Source organism: Myotis brandtii, unplaced genomic scaffold, assembly GCF_000412655.1.
Source record: "Myotis brandtii unplaced genomic scaffold, ASM41265v1 scaffold125, whole genome shotgun sequence".
NCBI lineage: Eukaryota > Metazoa > Chordata > Mammalia > Chiroptera > Vespertilionidae > Myotis > Myotis brandtii.
In genome coordinates this window covers 6,107,593-6,123,885 of record NW_005354385.1, presented here as the reverse complement: position 1 = coordinate 6,123,885, position 16,293 = coordinate 6,107,593, and the positions used below count along the sequence as shown (strand labels likewise).

The following is a 16,293-nucleotide window of genomic DNA, read 5'->3' as shown; positions in this document are numbered from 1 at the left end:
CGCGGGGTGCGGGGCGCGGGGGCCTGGGTGGTTCGGTCCCACGTCCAGCTCGGGGATGGGTCCCGACTCGCAGCCCTTTGTCTTAGGGGGCCTCCCTACGAAGTTCCCTCCTGCACACACACCCATTGCTCCGATTGCGGTTAGGGAAGGAAGAGATGCCGAGTCCGGCGTCCCGGAGTGGCACCGCCTGGCCTTTCAGCCCCTTCCCTCCAGCAGTTGGCGTTGCACACCCCGAGAAAGGCTGGGGTTCTCCGGGCTGACGGCGGCAGGTGGTGGCCCCAGCCGCGCCGCGGAGCCACCGAGGGTGGCGGAATGCGGAAAACGGGGGATCGCTCTTCACTTGTCCAGGGTGATGCGCCTTCCCTGCGCCCCACTCTCCTGTGGGAGCATCCGGCGGAACCTGAATAGTGATGGGTCTCCACCCCGTTTGCTATATATACTGTTTAAGGTTAAGCTTAAGGTCATTTTTCTATTAGTGCTTATTCAAATAGAAGGATATGTGTGTGTGTGTGTTTGGTTGGGTTAAGAATGTGAAAATGTGTTTCATTTTCACGTAACGCGTTTAAAAAACATACCATATGAAGCATTTGTTAACCGTGGGTAACTTAGCAAGTTACCAAGTAAGTCTAGAGTGTTATCATACAGGGATGCTTCAGTCCATCTAAACTCAAATGTTGCCTTGCAATGCTTATCAAGTTTATTAAAATTTATTACAGAGTGAGTGTATAAAACTGGGGAAAGCATGCAGTTTTAACAAAAAGCCTCCACGGTCATTAAGATACAGTATAGTTAGTGGTATACTTTTGTTTCTTTTTAGCTCAAGTTGGGTGATTCATCATTCCTGCAGCCAGTAACGCAGCTTGTGTTTTTTTCTCTTGTGTAAGCTGGTGATTGTGTCACATCCCAAAGTTTTCCGATAAGGACTTCATGAATGGTGACATGTGTTGTGTACAACCACTGTGCTCACCTCCTCCTTCGTGGCTCAGCGTCACCTATAGAAGATGGTGACCGGAAATGAGCAGAACTGGGATTTGTGATCTCTAGTGCCTCTTTTTAAAAACGAAAGGTAATAGCGTAGATCACAGGATACTAAATGGAAGAACAATATTTCCAATTTTTCTGATAATGGGGATTTTTCTATAAAGTAGAGAAAACCAGTTCTGACCTGCACCGCTTCTGGCTACTTGTTTGTGTTGGGAGAGAGGGAGTAGAAACCAGTCAGTGGCTTAACCTCTCAGTCTAGGTGTTCTCACCTAGAACACCAGGGATTTTGACAATGTGACTGTGAAGCCTACAAATCTTGAAAACCTCATCTCTGGGTGTCAAGTATTGAAACTTACATTGCTGTAAAATTGGTGGCGCTTATTGTAGGTAAGGTCTATTCTAGTTTTAACATCCATAGTTTGGTATTATTTTCAAAATGAAGCTAATTTCAACTCTGCTATGAAATTTAGGAAGAGTTTGCTTGTCAGTTTACTCTGGTACTGCAATAAAATTAGATAATCTCCACTTTCTCTTTTGAGTCAATGGTAAAATTATTTGTCTCTGTAACTTAATGAATTAGAGCTTTGCCAACAACTACTTGCCAGTAGTAAAAAAGTAGGGATGTGTGCATTGTTACCACTAAAAATCTACTAATATGGTGTTCTTATTACCTGTATTTTGTCGTAATTTTTGACTGGACATTTATTTCAGTGCCGGGAAATTAATAGTGAGCAGATTAATGAAGTTGAGCTTTAGACATTTAGATGTCAATATTGTAAAAACAGGAATAAACTATTTTTCTTCTGCTAAATGATGTGGTTGTGTTATCAATAGGGTCACTTTTCAAAATATTTACTATTAAATCTAATGCCAGATACTTGCTGGTCTTTTTGGTTCTCTATTAAATTGGATATATGTAAGTTAGATATATCTTGGATGCTTTATTTTACTTTCAAAAGATGCAGAACACAATCCTATATTCTTTCCACATAAATTCTGGAAGGGAGATTTGGGGGATTTCAGAATTTGCCATGCTGATGAAACTTAAACTGAACAATACCTCTTTTTTTCTGAAACCCCTTTAGAACACCTTTCTCAGTTTAAGCTTAGATCGTTTGAGTGCACAGTGATTGCATACTGCCCAACTTGAAAAACCAGAATTTGCATTTAGATATGTGTTTAGATAAAATAGAGTACAAACTTTAGTATTCTAGATGCTGTTCTATGCATCTTTTTTTTTACTTTATTATAATTGTTGACATTATTACGTATGTCCCCATTTATCCCTCTTTGCCCACCTCCACCCAGCCCCTACCCTCCCGTCCCTCTCACCATCACCACACTGTTGTCTGTGCACCTTCTTTCATCCACTTCCCCCCTCCCCTCCCTTCTGACAAGTGTCAGTCTGTTCCATGTATCCATGCCTCTGTTTCTATTTTGTTCCTCAGTTCATTAGATGGCACACATAACTGAGATTACATGGTATTTGTCTTTCTCTGACTGGCTTATTTTACTTAGCATAAGAATTTCCAGGTTCATGCTATCACAAAAAGTAAAAATTCCGTCTTTTTTTATGGCCGCATAGTATTTCATTGTGTAAATGTACCACAGCTTTTCGATCCACTAATCTACTGATAAGCACTTGGGCTGTGTCCAGATCTTGGCTATTGTAAATAACGCTGCTATGAACAAAGGGGTGCGTATATTTTTCCGAATTGGTGTTTCAGGGTTCGTAGGCTATATTCCCAGAAGTGAGATCACTGGGTCAAAATGCCTTTTTAAGTTTTTGAGGAAATGTCATTCTGTTTTTCCACAGTGGCTGTACCAGTTTGCATTCCCACCCACAGTGCCTGAGAATTCCCTTTTCTGCACATCCTCACCAACATTTGTTGTTTGTTTGTTGTTTCATTGATGGTAGCCATTCTGGCAGGTGTGAGGTGATTTCTCATTGTGGTTTTAATTTGCATCTCTCTGATGATTAGTGACATTGAGCATTTTTTTCATATGTCTATTGAGCATCTGTATGCCCTCTTTGGAGAAATGTCTATTCTTTTTCCATTGCCCATTTTTTAGTTGGATTGTTTGTCTTCCTGGTGTTGAGATGTATGCATCACTTTAAAAAAAGTTTTAACATTCCTTTGAAGGAGTTACTCTTTTCCACTGAAAAGAGGAAACTGAGGTTCAAGTGGAGTGATTTTCCTGAGCCTTACAACTGGTAAATGCCAGATCCAGGCAAGTTAAAACACTGAAGAAATACGTTGCTGATGCTTGTCTTAAAGAAGAGATTGGCACCAATCCCTTTTTTCCCTGTTAACTGTTTCCCAGATACTAAACTATGTCTTTAGGACTTGGAAGAGTTGCCATTACTGTCTTTTAGTATAAAAGGGCATGTGATCAGTGGTTGGTTTGTTTATCAAATATTGAATATTTTTGAGCACCACTTTTGTGTCAGGAATTATTGTAAATGGTGGACACAAGGCAGGGAACAAAACAGAAAAACCACCTGCCTTTATGGAGCATTCATTCTTGATTGGGGAGACAGAAAATAAGCTAACTCCATCTCTATAGATAAAATACTAGCACTGAACATTTACTGATTTATGCAGGGGTAGGTTCCAAATGCTGTACGCAGATTAGTTGATTTAGTCTTCACTTTATTGATTTACTCTTCACAACAACCCTGTGAGGTAGGTATTCTCCCCATTTCATAGGGACAAAGAAACATTAGGTAACTTGTTTGCTTAAGGTACTACAATTAAAAGTGATAGACCTGGAATTTTACGTCCAGTGCCCGAGTTAGTGCTCAAAAAACTTTCTTTGTAGAAGAAAGATTCATGTTAGATAAAGGGAAAAACTTCCTGACACTAACGTGAACTATAAAAAAATTTGTGAAATTTTCCCATTGATAACTTTGTATCATTCTTCCGATTGGTTCTTAGAAAAGAAATACGTAGTAAATGAGTTCTGGAGAAGCTGCTTGTGCTGCCGGAGCCTGGTTCTGGGAAAGCCACCTCTGCTTCTGTTTTGTTTGTTTGTTTTTAATTGTATGGGAGTTCAAACAGTATAGAAGAGTAAATGTAGAAACTGAGTAGCCCAAGGGGTGGACTGTGCTAATTATTAAAAAATTTAGCTCCAGCCCTGGCCTGTGTGGCTTGATTGGAGCATCGTCCTATGCACCGAAGGGTTGAGGGTTCCATTCCCCCGGCAGGACACACACCCAGGTTGTGGGTTCAATCCCTGGTCAGGGCACATACGGAAGGCAGCCAATTGATGTTTCTATCTCTCCCTCTCCCTTTCTCTCACTAGAATCAATGAAGAGCATATCCTTGGGTGAAGATTTAAAAAAAAAAATTAGCTCCAAATTCACCCTTTGTGCTTGCTCTGTGGATATGCTGGAGAAAGGGTTTTTCTTCCTGGGTAAAGAAAGGGTACTCTTAGCAGGATCTGTCCTGCTCTTGTGGTGTGAGCACCTCCAGTGGCTGGTTCTTGCACTGCACAGTGGTCAGCTGCAGCCAGCAGCTTGCCATAGCACCCACTTCAGTTGATTTCAGAATGGAGACCCTGCAGCAAAATAACTTCTCAGGGAATAGCAACCTGGAGGGGGAGGATTTTCAGCAAGATCCATTGGCAAGTCTGCACAACTACTTCTGACATTCATTATCCATAGCCAGGCCCTCTAGCAAAGTATACATCTCAGTCCTGGGGAAGTGGAGGAAACTCTGGGCCAGCCCTAGGGGTAGTTAGTGCTCCATATATTTGTCATTTTTATAATCTTTAGAGTTATTTCTTATTAGCCAATCCTTTACTCCAACCCCCTGTAATAGTTATTTTCTTTAAATTAAACTTTGCTATTTCAGATTGTTATGTGATTTGTTTTCTGATTGGATCTCTACTTTTGCAATGCATAATCATTGCTTTTCATTCAGCAGCTTCTTAGTGCAAAAGAGATGTTGTCCCCGCCCCCCCCCCCCATAAACTTTACTACCATTGCTGTAAATAGCAAGTTTATCTTTAAATGTTTTTATTGATGATACTTTTCGATTTAAAAATGGAATTTTTAATACATAGTGACGTCATCAGTTAGCTCCCTTCTAATCTTTGTAGCTTCTAGATTTATTTATTTATTTATTCATACTGTATTAAGCACATGCTTTATTCCAGACTGTGCAGTGGCCAGAGAGAACTGTAGTGAACGTGATAGAAACGGATTTTTTGCTGAATGTGAGATAGAATCAATAGGGCTTAGTGAGTTTGGGTATGAGGTGAGAATGAAGTCTCAGGATGACTCAATTTATCTGCCTTAGTATTTGTGTTTTCTGGCTTTGATATGATTCAGAGAATAGAAGGCCTCCGGGTAACAGTACTTCTTTTTTCTTAATTTACTGTCTGGTAGTTGGATGGCTATATATTGACTCTTAGAAACTGGCAATAAATGGAACTCTAGGCTGCCTGGGTGTATGAAAAGGAAGTCAGTGAAACTAGAAGCATTTTCATGAAAAACAAAACAGAAAAAACAGTCAAGTACTGATTAGGAAACTAAAACCTAAATGATAACTCAAAATTCTATCTAAATATTGTAACAGTGTGTAGTTGTTTTGGCTTATATGAGTTACTGCAAGAGTGCTGTGGCATAGATAGTCTAAAAGAGAAATTATACTAAGCAATAAACTTGTAAATGAATCATATGCATCAAAGAATTGGAATAGCCAAAAAGTTATTATATTTGCCTACCATAACATCTCTTAATATGCATATTGTATTTTAGGTTCATTTGTCTTGAAGTGCATTATAATGCTTTTTGGCTGCAAATTTATGTTTTGCGTAGAATGCTGCTCCATCTTGGTAATAAGAGGAATAGGCTGGAGCGGTGACAAAGCCTAAGGATGCTCAAAAGAAGCTTTGATTTAGTACAAGCATACCTCATTTTATTGCGCTTCACATATTCTGTGTTTTTTACAGATAGAAGGTTTGTGACAACCCTGCATCAAATAACTATTGGTGCCATTTTTCCAACACCATTTTCTCACTTTGTGTGTCACATTTTGGTGATTCCCGCAATATTTCACTTTTTATTATTATATTTGTTATGATGATCTATGAGCAGTGAGTTTTGACATTACTTACTATTGTCATTATTTTGGGGCACAGTGAACAGCGCCATCCATATAAGACCACGAACTTAATAAATGTGTGTGTTCTGACTGCTCCACCAACTGGCGATTCCCTCATCTCTGTTTCCTCTGGCCTCCCTAGTCCCTGAGTAACAGTATTGAAATTAGTAATAATCCTACAATAGCCTCTAAGTGTTCAAGTGAAAGGAAGGATTGCACATTTCTCAGTTTAAATCAAAAGCTAGAAATTCAGCTTAGTGAGGAATGCTCGTCGGAAGCCTTGATAGGCCAAAAGGTAGGCCTCTTGCACCAAACGATTAGCCAAATTGTGAATATAAAGGAAACTTGAAGGAAATTAAAAGTGCTACTTCAGTGAACACATGAATAGTAAGAAAGGGAAATGGACTTATTGCTGATATGGAAAAAGTTTTAGTAGTTTCCATAAACCAGCCACCACATTCCCTTAAGCCAGTGGTTCTCAACCTTCTGGCCCTTTAAAACAGTTCCTCATGTTGTACCCCCAACCATAAAATTATTTTCGTTGCTACTTCATAACTAATTTTGCTCCTGATATGAATCGTAATGTAAATATCTGATATGCAGGATGGTCTTAGGCGACCCCTGTGAAAGGGTCGTTCGACCGCCAAAAGGGTCTCGACCCACAGGTTGAGAACCGCTGCCTTAAGCCATAAGCCTAATTCAGAGCAAAGACCTAACTCCCTTGAATTCTCTAAAGGCTGAGAGGTGAGGAAGCTATAAAAGAAAAATTTGAAGCTAACAGAGGTTAATTCATGAGGTTTGAGGAAAGAAGCGGTTTCCATTATATAAAAGTTCAAGGTGAAGCATCAAGTGCTAATGTCAAAGCTGCAGCATGTTATTAAGAAGATTAGGTTAGTTAATGAAGGTGGCTACACCAAATAACAGACTGTATTGATGAGACAGCCTTTTATTGGGAAAAGATGCCATCCAGGAGTTTCATAGCTAGAGAGGAGAAGTCAATGCCTGGCTTTAAAGCTTCAGAGGACAGGCTGACTCTCTTGTTAGGGGTTAGTGCAGCTGGTGACTTTCAGTTGAAGCCAGTGCTCATTTAACTATTCCAAAAATCCTAGAGCCATTAGAATTATGCTAAATCTACTCTATGTGCTCTAGAAACAACAATGGTTTACTGACTATTTTAAGCCCACTGTTGAGACCTACTGCTTAGAAAAAAAGATTTCTTCAAAATATTACTGCTCCCTGACAATGTACCTGCTCACCCACGAGCTTTGATGGAGGTGTACAATCAGATTAGTGTTGTTTTCATGGCTGTGAACACAAATTTCATTCCGTGGCCCATGGATCAAGGGCTAATTTCAACTTTCAAGCCTTATTTAAGAAATAGATTTTGTGCCCTGGCCGGTTTGGCTCAGTGGATAGAGCATTGGCCTACGGACTGAAGGGTCCCTGGTTTGATTCCTGGTCAGGGCACATGCCTGGGTTGCAGGCTCGATCCCTGGTGGGGGGTGTGCAGGAAGCAGCTGATCAATGATTCCCTCTCATCATTAATGTTTCTCTCCCTCTCCCTTCCTCTCTGAAATCAATAAAAAAAAAAAAATACATTTTGTGACCTGGCCAGTTTTGCACAGTGGTTAGAGCATCAGCCCATGGATCAAAGGGTCCTGGGTTTGATTCATGTACTTCAGATGCAGGTTCCCCAGCCCTTGTTGGGGTGCGTGCAGGAGGCAACGTTGTGTCTCTATCCCATCGATATTTCTCTCTCTCTCTCTCTCTCTCTCTTTCTTTCCCCCCCTTCCACTTTCTAGAAATCATTGGCAAAAATATTTTCAGATAAAGATTAAAAAAAAAATACATTTTGTTAGGTTAGGGGTGCCATAGGTAGTGATTTCTCTGATGCATCTGGGCAAAGTAAATTGAAAACTTTCTGGAAAGGATTCACCATTTTAGATGCCATTAAGAACATTTGTGACTAGAGGCCCAGTGCATGAAATTCATGCACTGGTAGGGTCCCTAGCGGCTGCCGGCTGCCGCCGGGTACTCCCTCCCTTCCCCCGGCCACCTGCCCCCCACCCCTGCCATTGGTCGCCACCTGTGGGGCCCGATCGCCCTGCCACCGCCTGGCTTCCAGGTGCTGAGGGAACAGGGTGGCAGCCCCAACCCCCACTGATGCCGCTGGTCACCGCCTATGGGGGCCCGATCACGCCACTGGTTGCCCTGCAATCGGATCGGTGGAGCATCAGGCCCCTGCCCGGCTCCCTCAGTGCCTGGGAGCCCGGTGGCGGAGGGGTGATTGGCTCCTGCCTGGCGACCAGTGGCTCGCACCTGCCTTGGCCTGGTGCTGCCCACTCACCTGCTCCACCATCCTGCCTCTGTCCAGCTCTTGTCAGGGCCCATCAGGGTCTGTAGCACCTCCACTGCTGCCAGCGCCGCGTCACCAACGCCCACCATGTTCCATGCCGCCCCCTGGTGATCAGTGCACGTCATAGCAAACGGTCGAACTCCCAGTTGAGGGGACAATTTGCACATTAGGCTTTTATTATATAGGATTCATGAGAAGAAGTCAAAATATCCACATTTACAACAGTTTGGAAGTTTATTCCAACCCTCAGGGATAATTTTGAGGAGTTCAAGACTTCAATGGAAGAAGTAACTGCAGATGTGGTAGAAATAGTTAGAGAATTAGAATTAGCCTGAAGATATGACTGAATTGCTGCAATCGTATGATAAAACTTTAGTGGATGAAGAGTTGCTTCTAATGGATGAGCAGAGACCATGGTTTCTGGGGATGGAATCTACTGGTAAAAATGCTGTCAAGAATGTTGAAATGACAAAGGATTTTAGAGTATTATATAAACATAGTTGATAAAGTCAAGGCAGGGTTTGAGAGGATTGACTCCAATTTTGACAGTTCTTTGTGTAAAATGCTACCCAGCAGCATCGCATATGACAAAGAAATTGTTCATGAAAGGGTCAATCCATGTGGCAAACTTCATTGTCTTATTTTAAGAAATTGCCACAGCCACCCCAGCCTTTAGCAACCACTACCCTGATCAGTCAGCAGCCATCAAAATCAAGGCAAGCAAAAAGATTACTACTCACTGAAGGCTCAGATGATGGTTAGTATTTTTATCAGTATAGTATTTTGTAATGTACATTGTTTTTTAGACATAATGCTGTTGTACACTTGGTAGACTATAGTGTAGTATAAACATAACTTTTATATCCACTGGAAAACCAAAACATTATTTGAGTCATTTCATTGCAATATTCACTTTATTGTGGTGGTCTAGAACAGAACCCACAATATTTTGAGGTATGCCTGTATTAAAAAGTGTGAATAATCTAACCCTACTTTTGGGAATAAATGGACTTTTTTTTACCATTGAGTTGGTACCTTTATCTTTGAGCCCATTCCACAATTATGTCTTAATTTTATGGTTCTCACCGTGACCCACATGACATATGTTAAAATTAGGAAGCTGTCAAAAACAGCCATTTGTGCTTTATTGTGAAAACTCAAATAGAGACAAGTCTTGGGAGGGAGTAAAGTTGGTAATGATTGTGGCTTGTAGGTGTTCAGGCAGGATGAAGTGGTGGAAGATTTCTGGATCATGCAGTCCTATTGGGATGCCCTCTAAAGAGATTTCAGACTGCTCCATAAAAGTGGTGGGGAAGGCGAGACCAATGGCTCACTTCTGCTGGTCTTTTGAGTTAAAGGTTAAGGTGCCATGCACTGAGTTATACCATAGCTGGAAAGAATGGATGAAATAGGATATTTAAAAATTTTGTTTTTCATTAATAAATCACTGGTGTCTCGTTTATTTCAGAGCACAAAGTTATCATTGTTGGGCTGGATAATGCAGGGAAAACTACCATCCTTTACCAATTGTAAGTAATAACTACTTTCACATTTTTATTTTATTGTTTACTAGAAGCCTGGTGCACGAAATTCATGCATGGGTAGGGTCCTTAGGCCTGGCCTGCGATCAGGGCCAATCGGGGCCTTCCTTCCCCTGGCTGCCGGCTCCTGGCCGGGGCCTTCCTTTGTTCCGCACCGCCCCCTGGTGGTCAGTGCACGTCATAGCGAGTGGTCGAACTCCTGGTTGGTCAACCTCGCAAAGGGACAATTTGCATATTAGCCTACTATATAATAAAAGCCCAGCGACCATTACAGTGGAACGACCAGAACGACGAGTCACTATGACGCACACTGACCACCAGGGGCAGACGCTCAATGCAGGAGCTGCCCCCTGGTGGTCAATACACAATACACTCCCACAGCGGGAGCGCCGCTCAGCCAGAAGCTAGGCCAGCCGTGGGCAAACTACGGCCCGCGGGCCGGATCCGGCCCGTTTGAAATGAATAAAACTAAAAAAAAAAAGACCGTACCCTTTTATGTAATGATGTTTACTTTGAATTTATATTAGTTCACACAAACACTCCATCCATGCTTTTGTTCCGGCCCTCCGGTCCAGTTTAAGAACCCATTGTGGCCCTCGAGTCAAAAAGTTTGCCCACCCCTGAGCTAGGCTCACGGCTGGGGAGCGCAGCGGTGGTGGCGGGAGTCTCCCTCCTTCGCGGCAGCGCTAAGGAGTGGCGAGCCAAGCGGTAAGGAGCAAGCAGGCGGGTGGTTAGGAGCAAGCAGGCAGGCGGTTAGGAGCAAGGGGTCCCAGATTGCGAGAGAGGGCGCAGGCCGGGCTGAAGGACCCCCCCCCCCCCCCCCCCCCCCATGCACGAATTTTGTGCATTGGGCCTCTAGTTTATTATATAGGATAGTTACTTTTTCTGCCTGAGTGATACTTGATTAATGAAAGCAATAAAAGTTATATGGAATTTAAGTTACTCTAGAGCAGGGGTGGGGAACCGTTTTTCTGTCAGGGGCCATTTGGATATTTATAACATCATTTGAGGTGCGTATAAAATTATCAACTTAAAGATTAGCCTGCTGTATTTGGTCAATAATTAACTCATCCTAATGCCTTGGCAGGGCAAGAGCAAATGATTTTGTGGGCCTTATAGGACCTGCGGGCCAGACGCTCCCCACCCCTACTCTAAAGAGTTGATACTTTTATGACATTGGTTGTTTTGCTTTTAGAAAGTAAAGAAATATGTGTTTATGTAGTTTCCTAGAATTGAATTTAGAGTATCTCAGATAGTCCTCTACCTAGTTCCCCCTCTGTTTAACCCTTTTCGGTCCAACGTCGAGGCTGACTCGACAGACCAGGCGCTAGGAGCAGGTCCAACGTCGAGGCTGAGGTCGACACTGCAAACCGGTTCAACATTCAATCCCGTCAATTAATTTGGACCAGACTGTTTGAATTCCAAAAATAAAATTGGACCGCAAAGGGTTAAACCCTTAGCTCACTCTTATGAGCTACTGGAAAAGGGACATTTGGGTATAATATATAAAAGGAGGTCATACTGACTGGTCCTTTGATTGAAAAATATTCAAACAATCTAACTTTCTAGCTAATTGTAACATTTTCAAATTATTTTTTTTTTCAGTTCTATGAATGAAGTTGTACATACATCCCCTACAATAGGAAGTAATGTAGAAGAGATAGTGATTAATAATACACGATTTCTAATGTGGGATATTGGTGGCCAAGAATCTCTTCGTTCTTCCTGGAACACTTACTATACTAACACAGAGGTAATGTTTCTTTCTTTCTTTCTTTTTTAATTTAAATTCTTTATTGTTTAAAGTATTACATATGACTCCTCCCCCCCCCCCCCCCCCCACCCCCCTCCCTGCCCCCCCCCCACCATTGACCTCTCCCCGATGTTCCTTATTATATTAGAACTTCTATGAGCAGAAGGCTTGGGAAACACCTTCTAGATATGAACTCTTATAGTTAATCTTTTCGAAATATCACAGTATGTTAATAGAAGTAGATTTTAAACATTGTGGAATCTTTGATTCCCTATTTCAGGGTCATTATATCCACTCTCATTGAACCTCTGTAAGGAGAATTGGTAGTTGATTAGTCTGATTATGTATTGATCCCAGAACTTAAGTAGTTGTTTTTATAATGAATTCCATCTCACAGTTTGTAATATCATTTCTTTTTTACTATTTATTTTTGTGTAGAAGAAAACTAGGTAAAATCTGGTGGTTTCAGTCCTGACCCAAATTTTACCATATATTTTATTTTATGCAACACAATTGCACATTAAAGAATTTTTTTCCTTTTGGTTCTCAAGCAATTTAGACAAAACCATGTTTTTATTTCCCAAGAGGAAATGTCAGACCAGTGACATTTCAGACCTTCATTGTATACACCTTGCAAATTGAAAGCCTGTGACAGTTGCTTTTATAGTGCTGATTATAAGTTAATAAAATTCCAAATGTATACCAAGGTGAATAATGTCATTAGACACAATTAAGTGTTTCTAATGACCTGATCCCCTAACACTCCATAATGCATTTGATCGTGTATTTTGTGTGGTTTTTTTGGAGAAAGAAAGGTAGATATGGTTACTATTCCTAAATATAACGCTGTAGGTATCAAATTCATGGCAACCCTTTGAAAATTAATAGCTTTATTAAAGTACCTTGGAATAGAATGAGTCTGGCAGTAATAAAACCACTTATCAGTGAGGTTTCAAGTGAGAGAAGAGGTAAAATAGTAGTTCTCTTATCATTATGGTTCCTGAAATCTGTAGAATAGAAAAGACTGAAAATTACAGTGGTTTATTTGGAAATGAAAGGCTAGTTCTAAAAAATGAATAGTGCATGTTAATAATAGGCAGTCAGAATTAACTCGGGCATCACAAATGCCATCGTAAAGTGACTATATCTGCTCCCGTTTCCCTTTTGGTGGGCGTGGCATTAGGAACAGGTGCAGTGCAGTGCAGTCCTGTACAGCCCCTTCACAGGTTTTTCATTGCATCTTCTGCTACTAGTCTTACCAGTTCAGGAGAGAGTTGTGCTTGCCAGTAGCAGGTACCATTTATATAAGGAAGAGAGCATGGCTTTAGCTATAGATTTGTTCTTGCAATTTGTTGATTTTAACTGTCATGTTACTTTACTCCCAAACCCATTCCCTTTTGGATTTTCAAATTGATATTAATATAATAAAATAAAAACTGTCTAAAAGTAACTTAAGTTTATGACCGTAATATATTTTTTCTTGACTTATAGTGTAAATAGATGGATATAGTCTTGTTAGCATTCAAAATATTGTTAGGAAACAAATGTGTTTTATTGGTTAAAATATTAGCGGTATATTCTCATAGTATGTTAGTATGTGTTCTCTTTTCTCCTGTTTTTCTCTTAAAATTTAGTAAATATATTTGAATTCGAAATGGATCAGACCTTTAGGCTTTATGATGTGTATATAGTAGGTATCTCTGGTTTTCCAATAATACCATACCATAAGGTTCTAATTTCTTGATAGTTATAGCCTGTAAATCAAATCAGCACTTCATAAATTTTACAATATATAAAATTACATAATCATTAATGACTTTTTTGTAATTCTTTTAGTTTGTAATAGTTGTTGTGGACAGTACAGACAGAGAAAGGATTTCTGTAACTAGAGAAGAACTCTATAAGATGTTAGCCCATGAGGTAAGTAGGACTCTGGCATAAGATGTGTCTATGGGATATTTCTGTCACATTTCTTCTTTCTACTTTTCAGGAGGATACTATTTCAAATGAAAAAAAAGTTATTTATCTGCTGGCCATGCCTGCTTTATAATTTTGACACTTCTCAAATTGGAAGTGTATCTGCATTTGTAGAATCTTATTTCATGTATCCCAGATAAATTTGGTGTAGAAGTTTTCCTGAGTAAAAAGACCTAAATTGGCTTTCCTTTTACATTTTGAATAAATTAATTATAGGGAGGATTATCATTGGAAATGAAATTTTAAAGTCTCACAGACACATAGCAAGTCTTGATTGTAACTCATTTGTTAGACTAATATTTAAATATGGTTGCTCTTAGGTTTCTCCGATATTGTCCTTTGACTAAACAAACTATATGACTCTCCACATTTCGAAGTCCTTGAGAAATATTACTGGTAGCATAATTTAAAAATTGAATAAACTGAATAATATAGTCAGTAATGATAATAGTAACTATAATACCACATAATATTTACTATAGTGGCAATTGATTATATTTTTATGATTTTTATTGCGGATGGAATAAATTTATTTATAGATGGGAATAGGAAAATGAATATTTAGATGTGTGTTATATAATTTTAGTGGAATTTTAATAAAGCTTAAAAATCTGGGATATCTTTATAACAAAGTTTTATATTTGAATATTGATTTGATGATTTGCATTAAGAATTTTGGTATGTTTCAGGCAACTGTTCAAGACTTAAGAAAGCTAGTAAAGTTGTTATGTAAGTTGAACTTCCTGTTTTCCTTGTGATCATGCCCACCAAGATGCACTTTCCCCTGTTTTAGACTGATTCGAGCAGCTGTGTTAAATCCCTTGAGTTTTTGTGTTTTTTTAAAAAATGCATCTTGCTTTTGTGCGTGCACTTAACAAGTTGCGATTCTACTTTGTGAAACAATCTATAAAAGAGGCAGAACACTAAGGAGTTTTTTCATTTCCCCTTTGTATTTTACAAAAATATGTTTTTTCAGGATATACCAAAGAGTTGTTTTATGTTCTATGAAGACTTTGGAAAAAGAAAACTAAGACACACATATTTGTCTTAGCTCAATTTTTTACCCTGTTAACAGGCAGCCTCCCTATTTGATTCTTACTCTGATTGGCCAGTTATGTAAGCAGGATCAGTAGAAAGTAGTAGCGCTCAAACAAAGTCACTGAATTTTACTTGTTGGAGCCATTAACTTGGGCAGGTCAATATGTGACCTAACCAGCTTTTTAAGAGCCAGGCTTTGAATTTAGGCATTTTCATCATTCTTGCTCTTGCTGAGGGTGGGGAGTGAGGGGAGTGGGGGACAAAAATAGGGCATAGTTGGAAAATGAAAGGAAACTGAATGGGGAGATTACCAGAGAAGAAAGGAATTGCAGATGAAGTTGAGAACTAGAGTAAGTCACTTAAAAGGGTCCAGAAGAGCCAAATAGAATTCTGGAGGGGAACAAATGGATCAAAGAATAAGATGTATTAATGAAAAACAAATTTTCAGTGGGGTTAGTCAGATGTTTCATATCACAATCACCAACAGAATTTTATCACCATCACTGATAATAATTCTTTACATGCATTACTAAATACAGAGCTATAAAATGTTTTTCCAGTATTACTGAAAGCTTCATCTTAAATGAAGTGCAAAACTTAGAAGCTCATGAATTTTAAAATAGTTCCAAATACAAAAGGACAGATGAAATTTTATTCAGAATGACTCAATTTCTAGGAATTATCTTCACAAATGAAGCTTTGAGGAAAAAATTGACAACTACATATGGCATATAGAAGATGCTAAGTAAATATATCTTGCATGTGCTATTACTCATCTTCTTGACTAAACTGAAATGAGTTTTTTGACTTTTAAGACCAGAAATCTGTAATATGTAGCAGAAAGTTTTTTAAAGTGCTTAAAATGGCTGATGAATAAAAGATCACAGCTGTTCACCTTGTACTTTGACCTCTTGTTAAGTCAAGTTGATGAACAGCCTTAATCCTATATAACTTTTTACTGTTATCATAAGGCATAATTCGTGCTGAATAATAAAAAGTAAAGGACTATTTTCTTTGCTCTCTTCCTAAGTATTTAAAAATAGGTAATATAGCTGCTGTTGTTTTTTTTAATTAAGAACCCCAAGTAAAAAAATTTGAGCCTATAAGATCTAGAAAAATTATATTCAATATGGGGTTTTTCAGTGTGTTTTTGAGACCTTTCAATAAAAAGGCTTTATTTCTTATCATTTCAAATTGTAGTCCAGGGGCTTCTCCAAATAATTTAATCACTAGAAGTGAGGAATATAGATTACTTATAAATAAGGTAGTATAAATTTATGTTTCCTAAATTGTGCCAAGTTATTTCTGTTGTCAAAATTTTGTTCTTAGAATGTGCCAGCATTACCAATCCTGACCTATATAAAAGGTTTCAACAGACACTAGCAAGAGATATTGAAACCTGGAAGATAGGAAGATAGGAATTAAATCCATGGAAAGTCCATCTACTCAGTGATTCAGCCACATATCAACTATTGATGCTGTTCCATTTCCATTTAAGATAAGAGAAAAAATTATCTGTATCCTTGATAATGA

General features: G+C 39.4%; 1 protein-coding gene across 4 annotated transcripts in view; it reads left to right on the top strand.

Annotated features, from left to right (window-relative positions):
- Nucleotides 1-471: 471 nt before the first annotated feature.
- ARL5A (ADP-ribosylation factor-like 5A) overlaps nt 472-16,293 on the top strand; it is a 23,237-nt gene continuing 7,415 nt past the window's right edge. For 2 of the 4 annotated variants that reach the window (XR_001360745.1, XM_005859307.2), the window contains exons 1-4: nt 9,050-9,208; nt 9,920-9,980; nt 11,598-11,745; nt 13,582-13,665. Coding sequence is in view for 3 of the 4 variants with exons in the window: in XM_005859307.2 (XP_005859369.2) it covers nt 9,070-9,208; nt 9,920-9,980; nt 11,598-11,745; nt 13,582-13,665 (432 nt within the window). In the remaining variant the exon portion in view is untranslated. Of the gene's footprint in view, nt 1,067-9,043; nt 9,209-9,919; nt 9,981-11,597; nt 11,746-13,581; nt 13,666-16,293 lie in introns of those variants that run through there. The other 2 variants (XM_014534043.1, XM_014534042.1) reach the window with 2 other exon arrangements.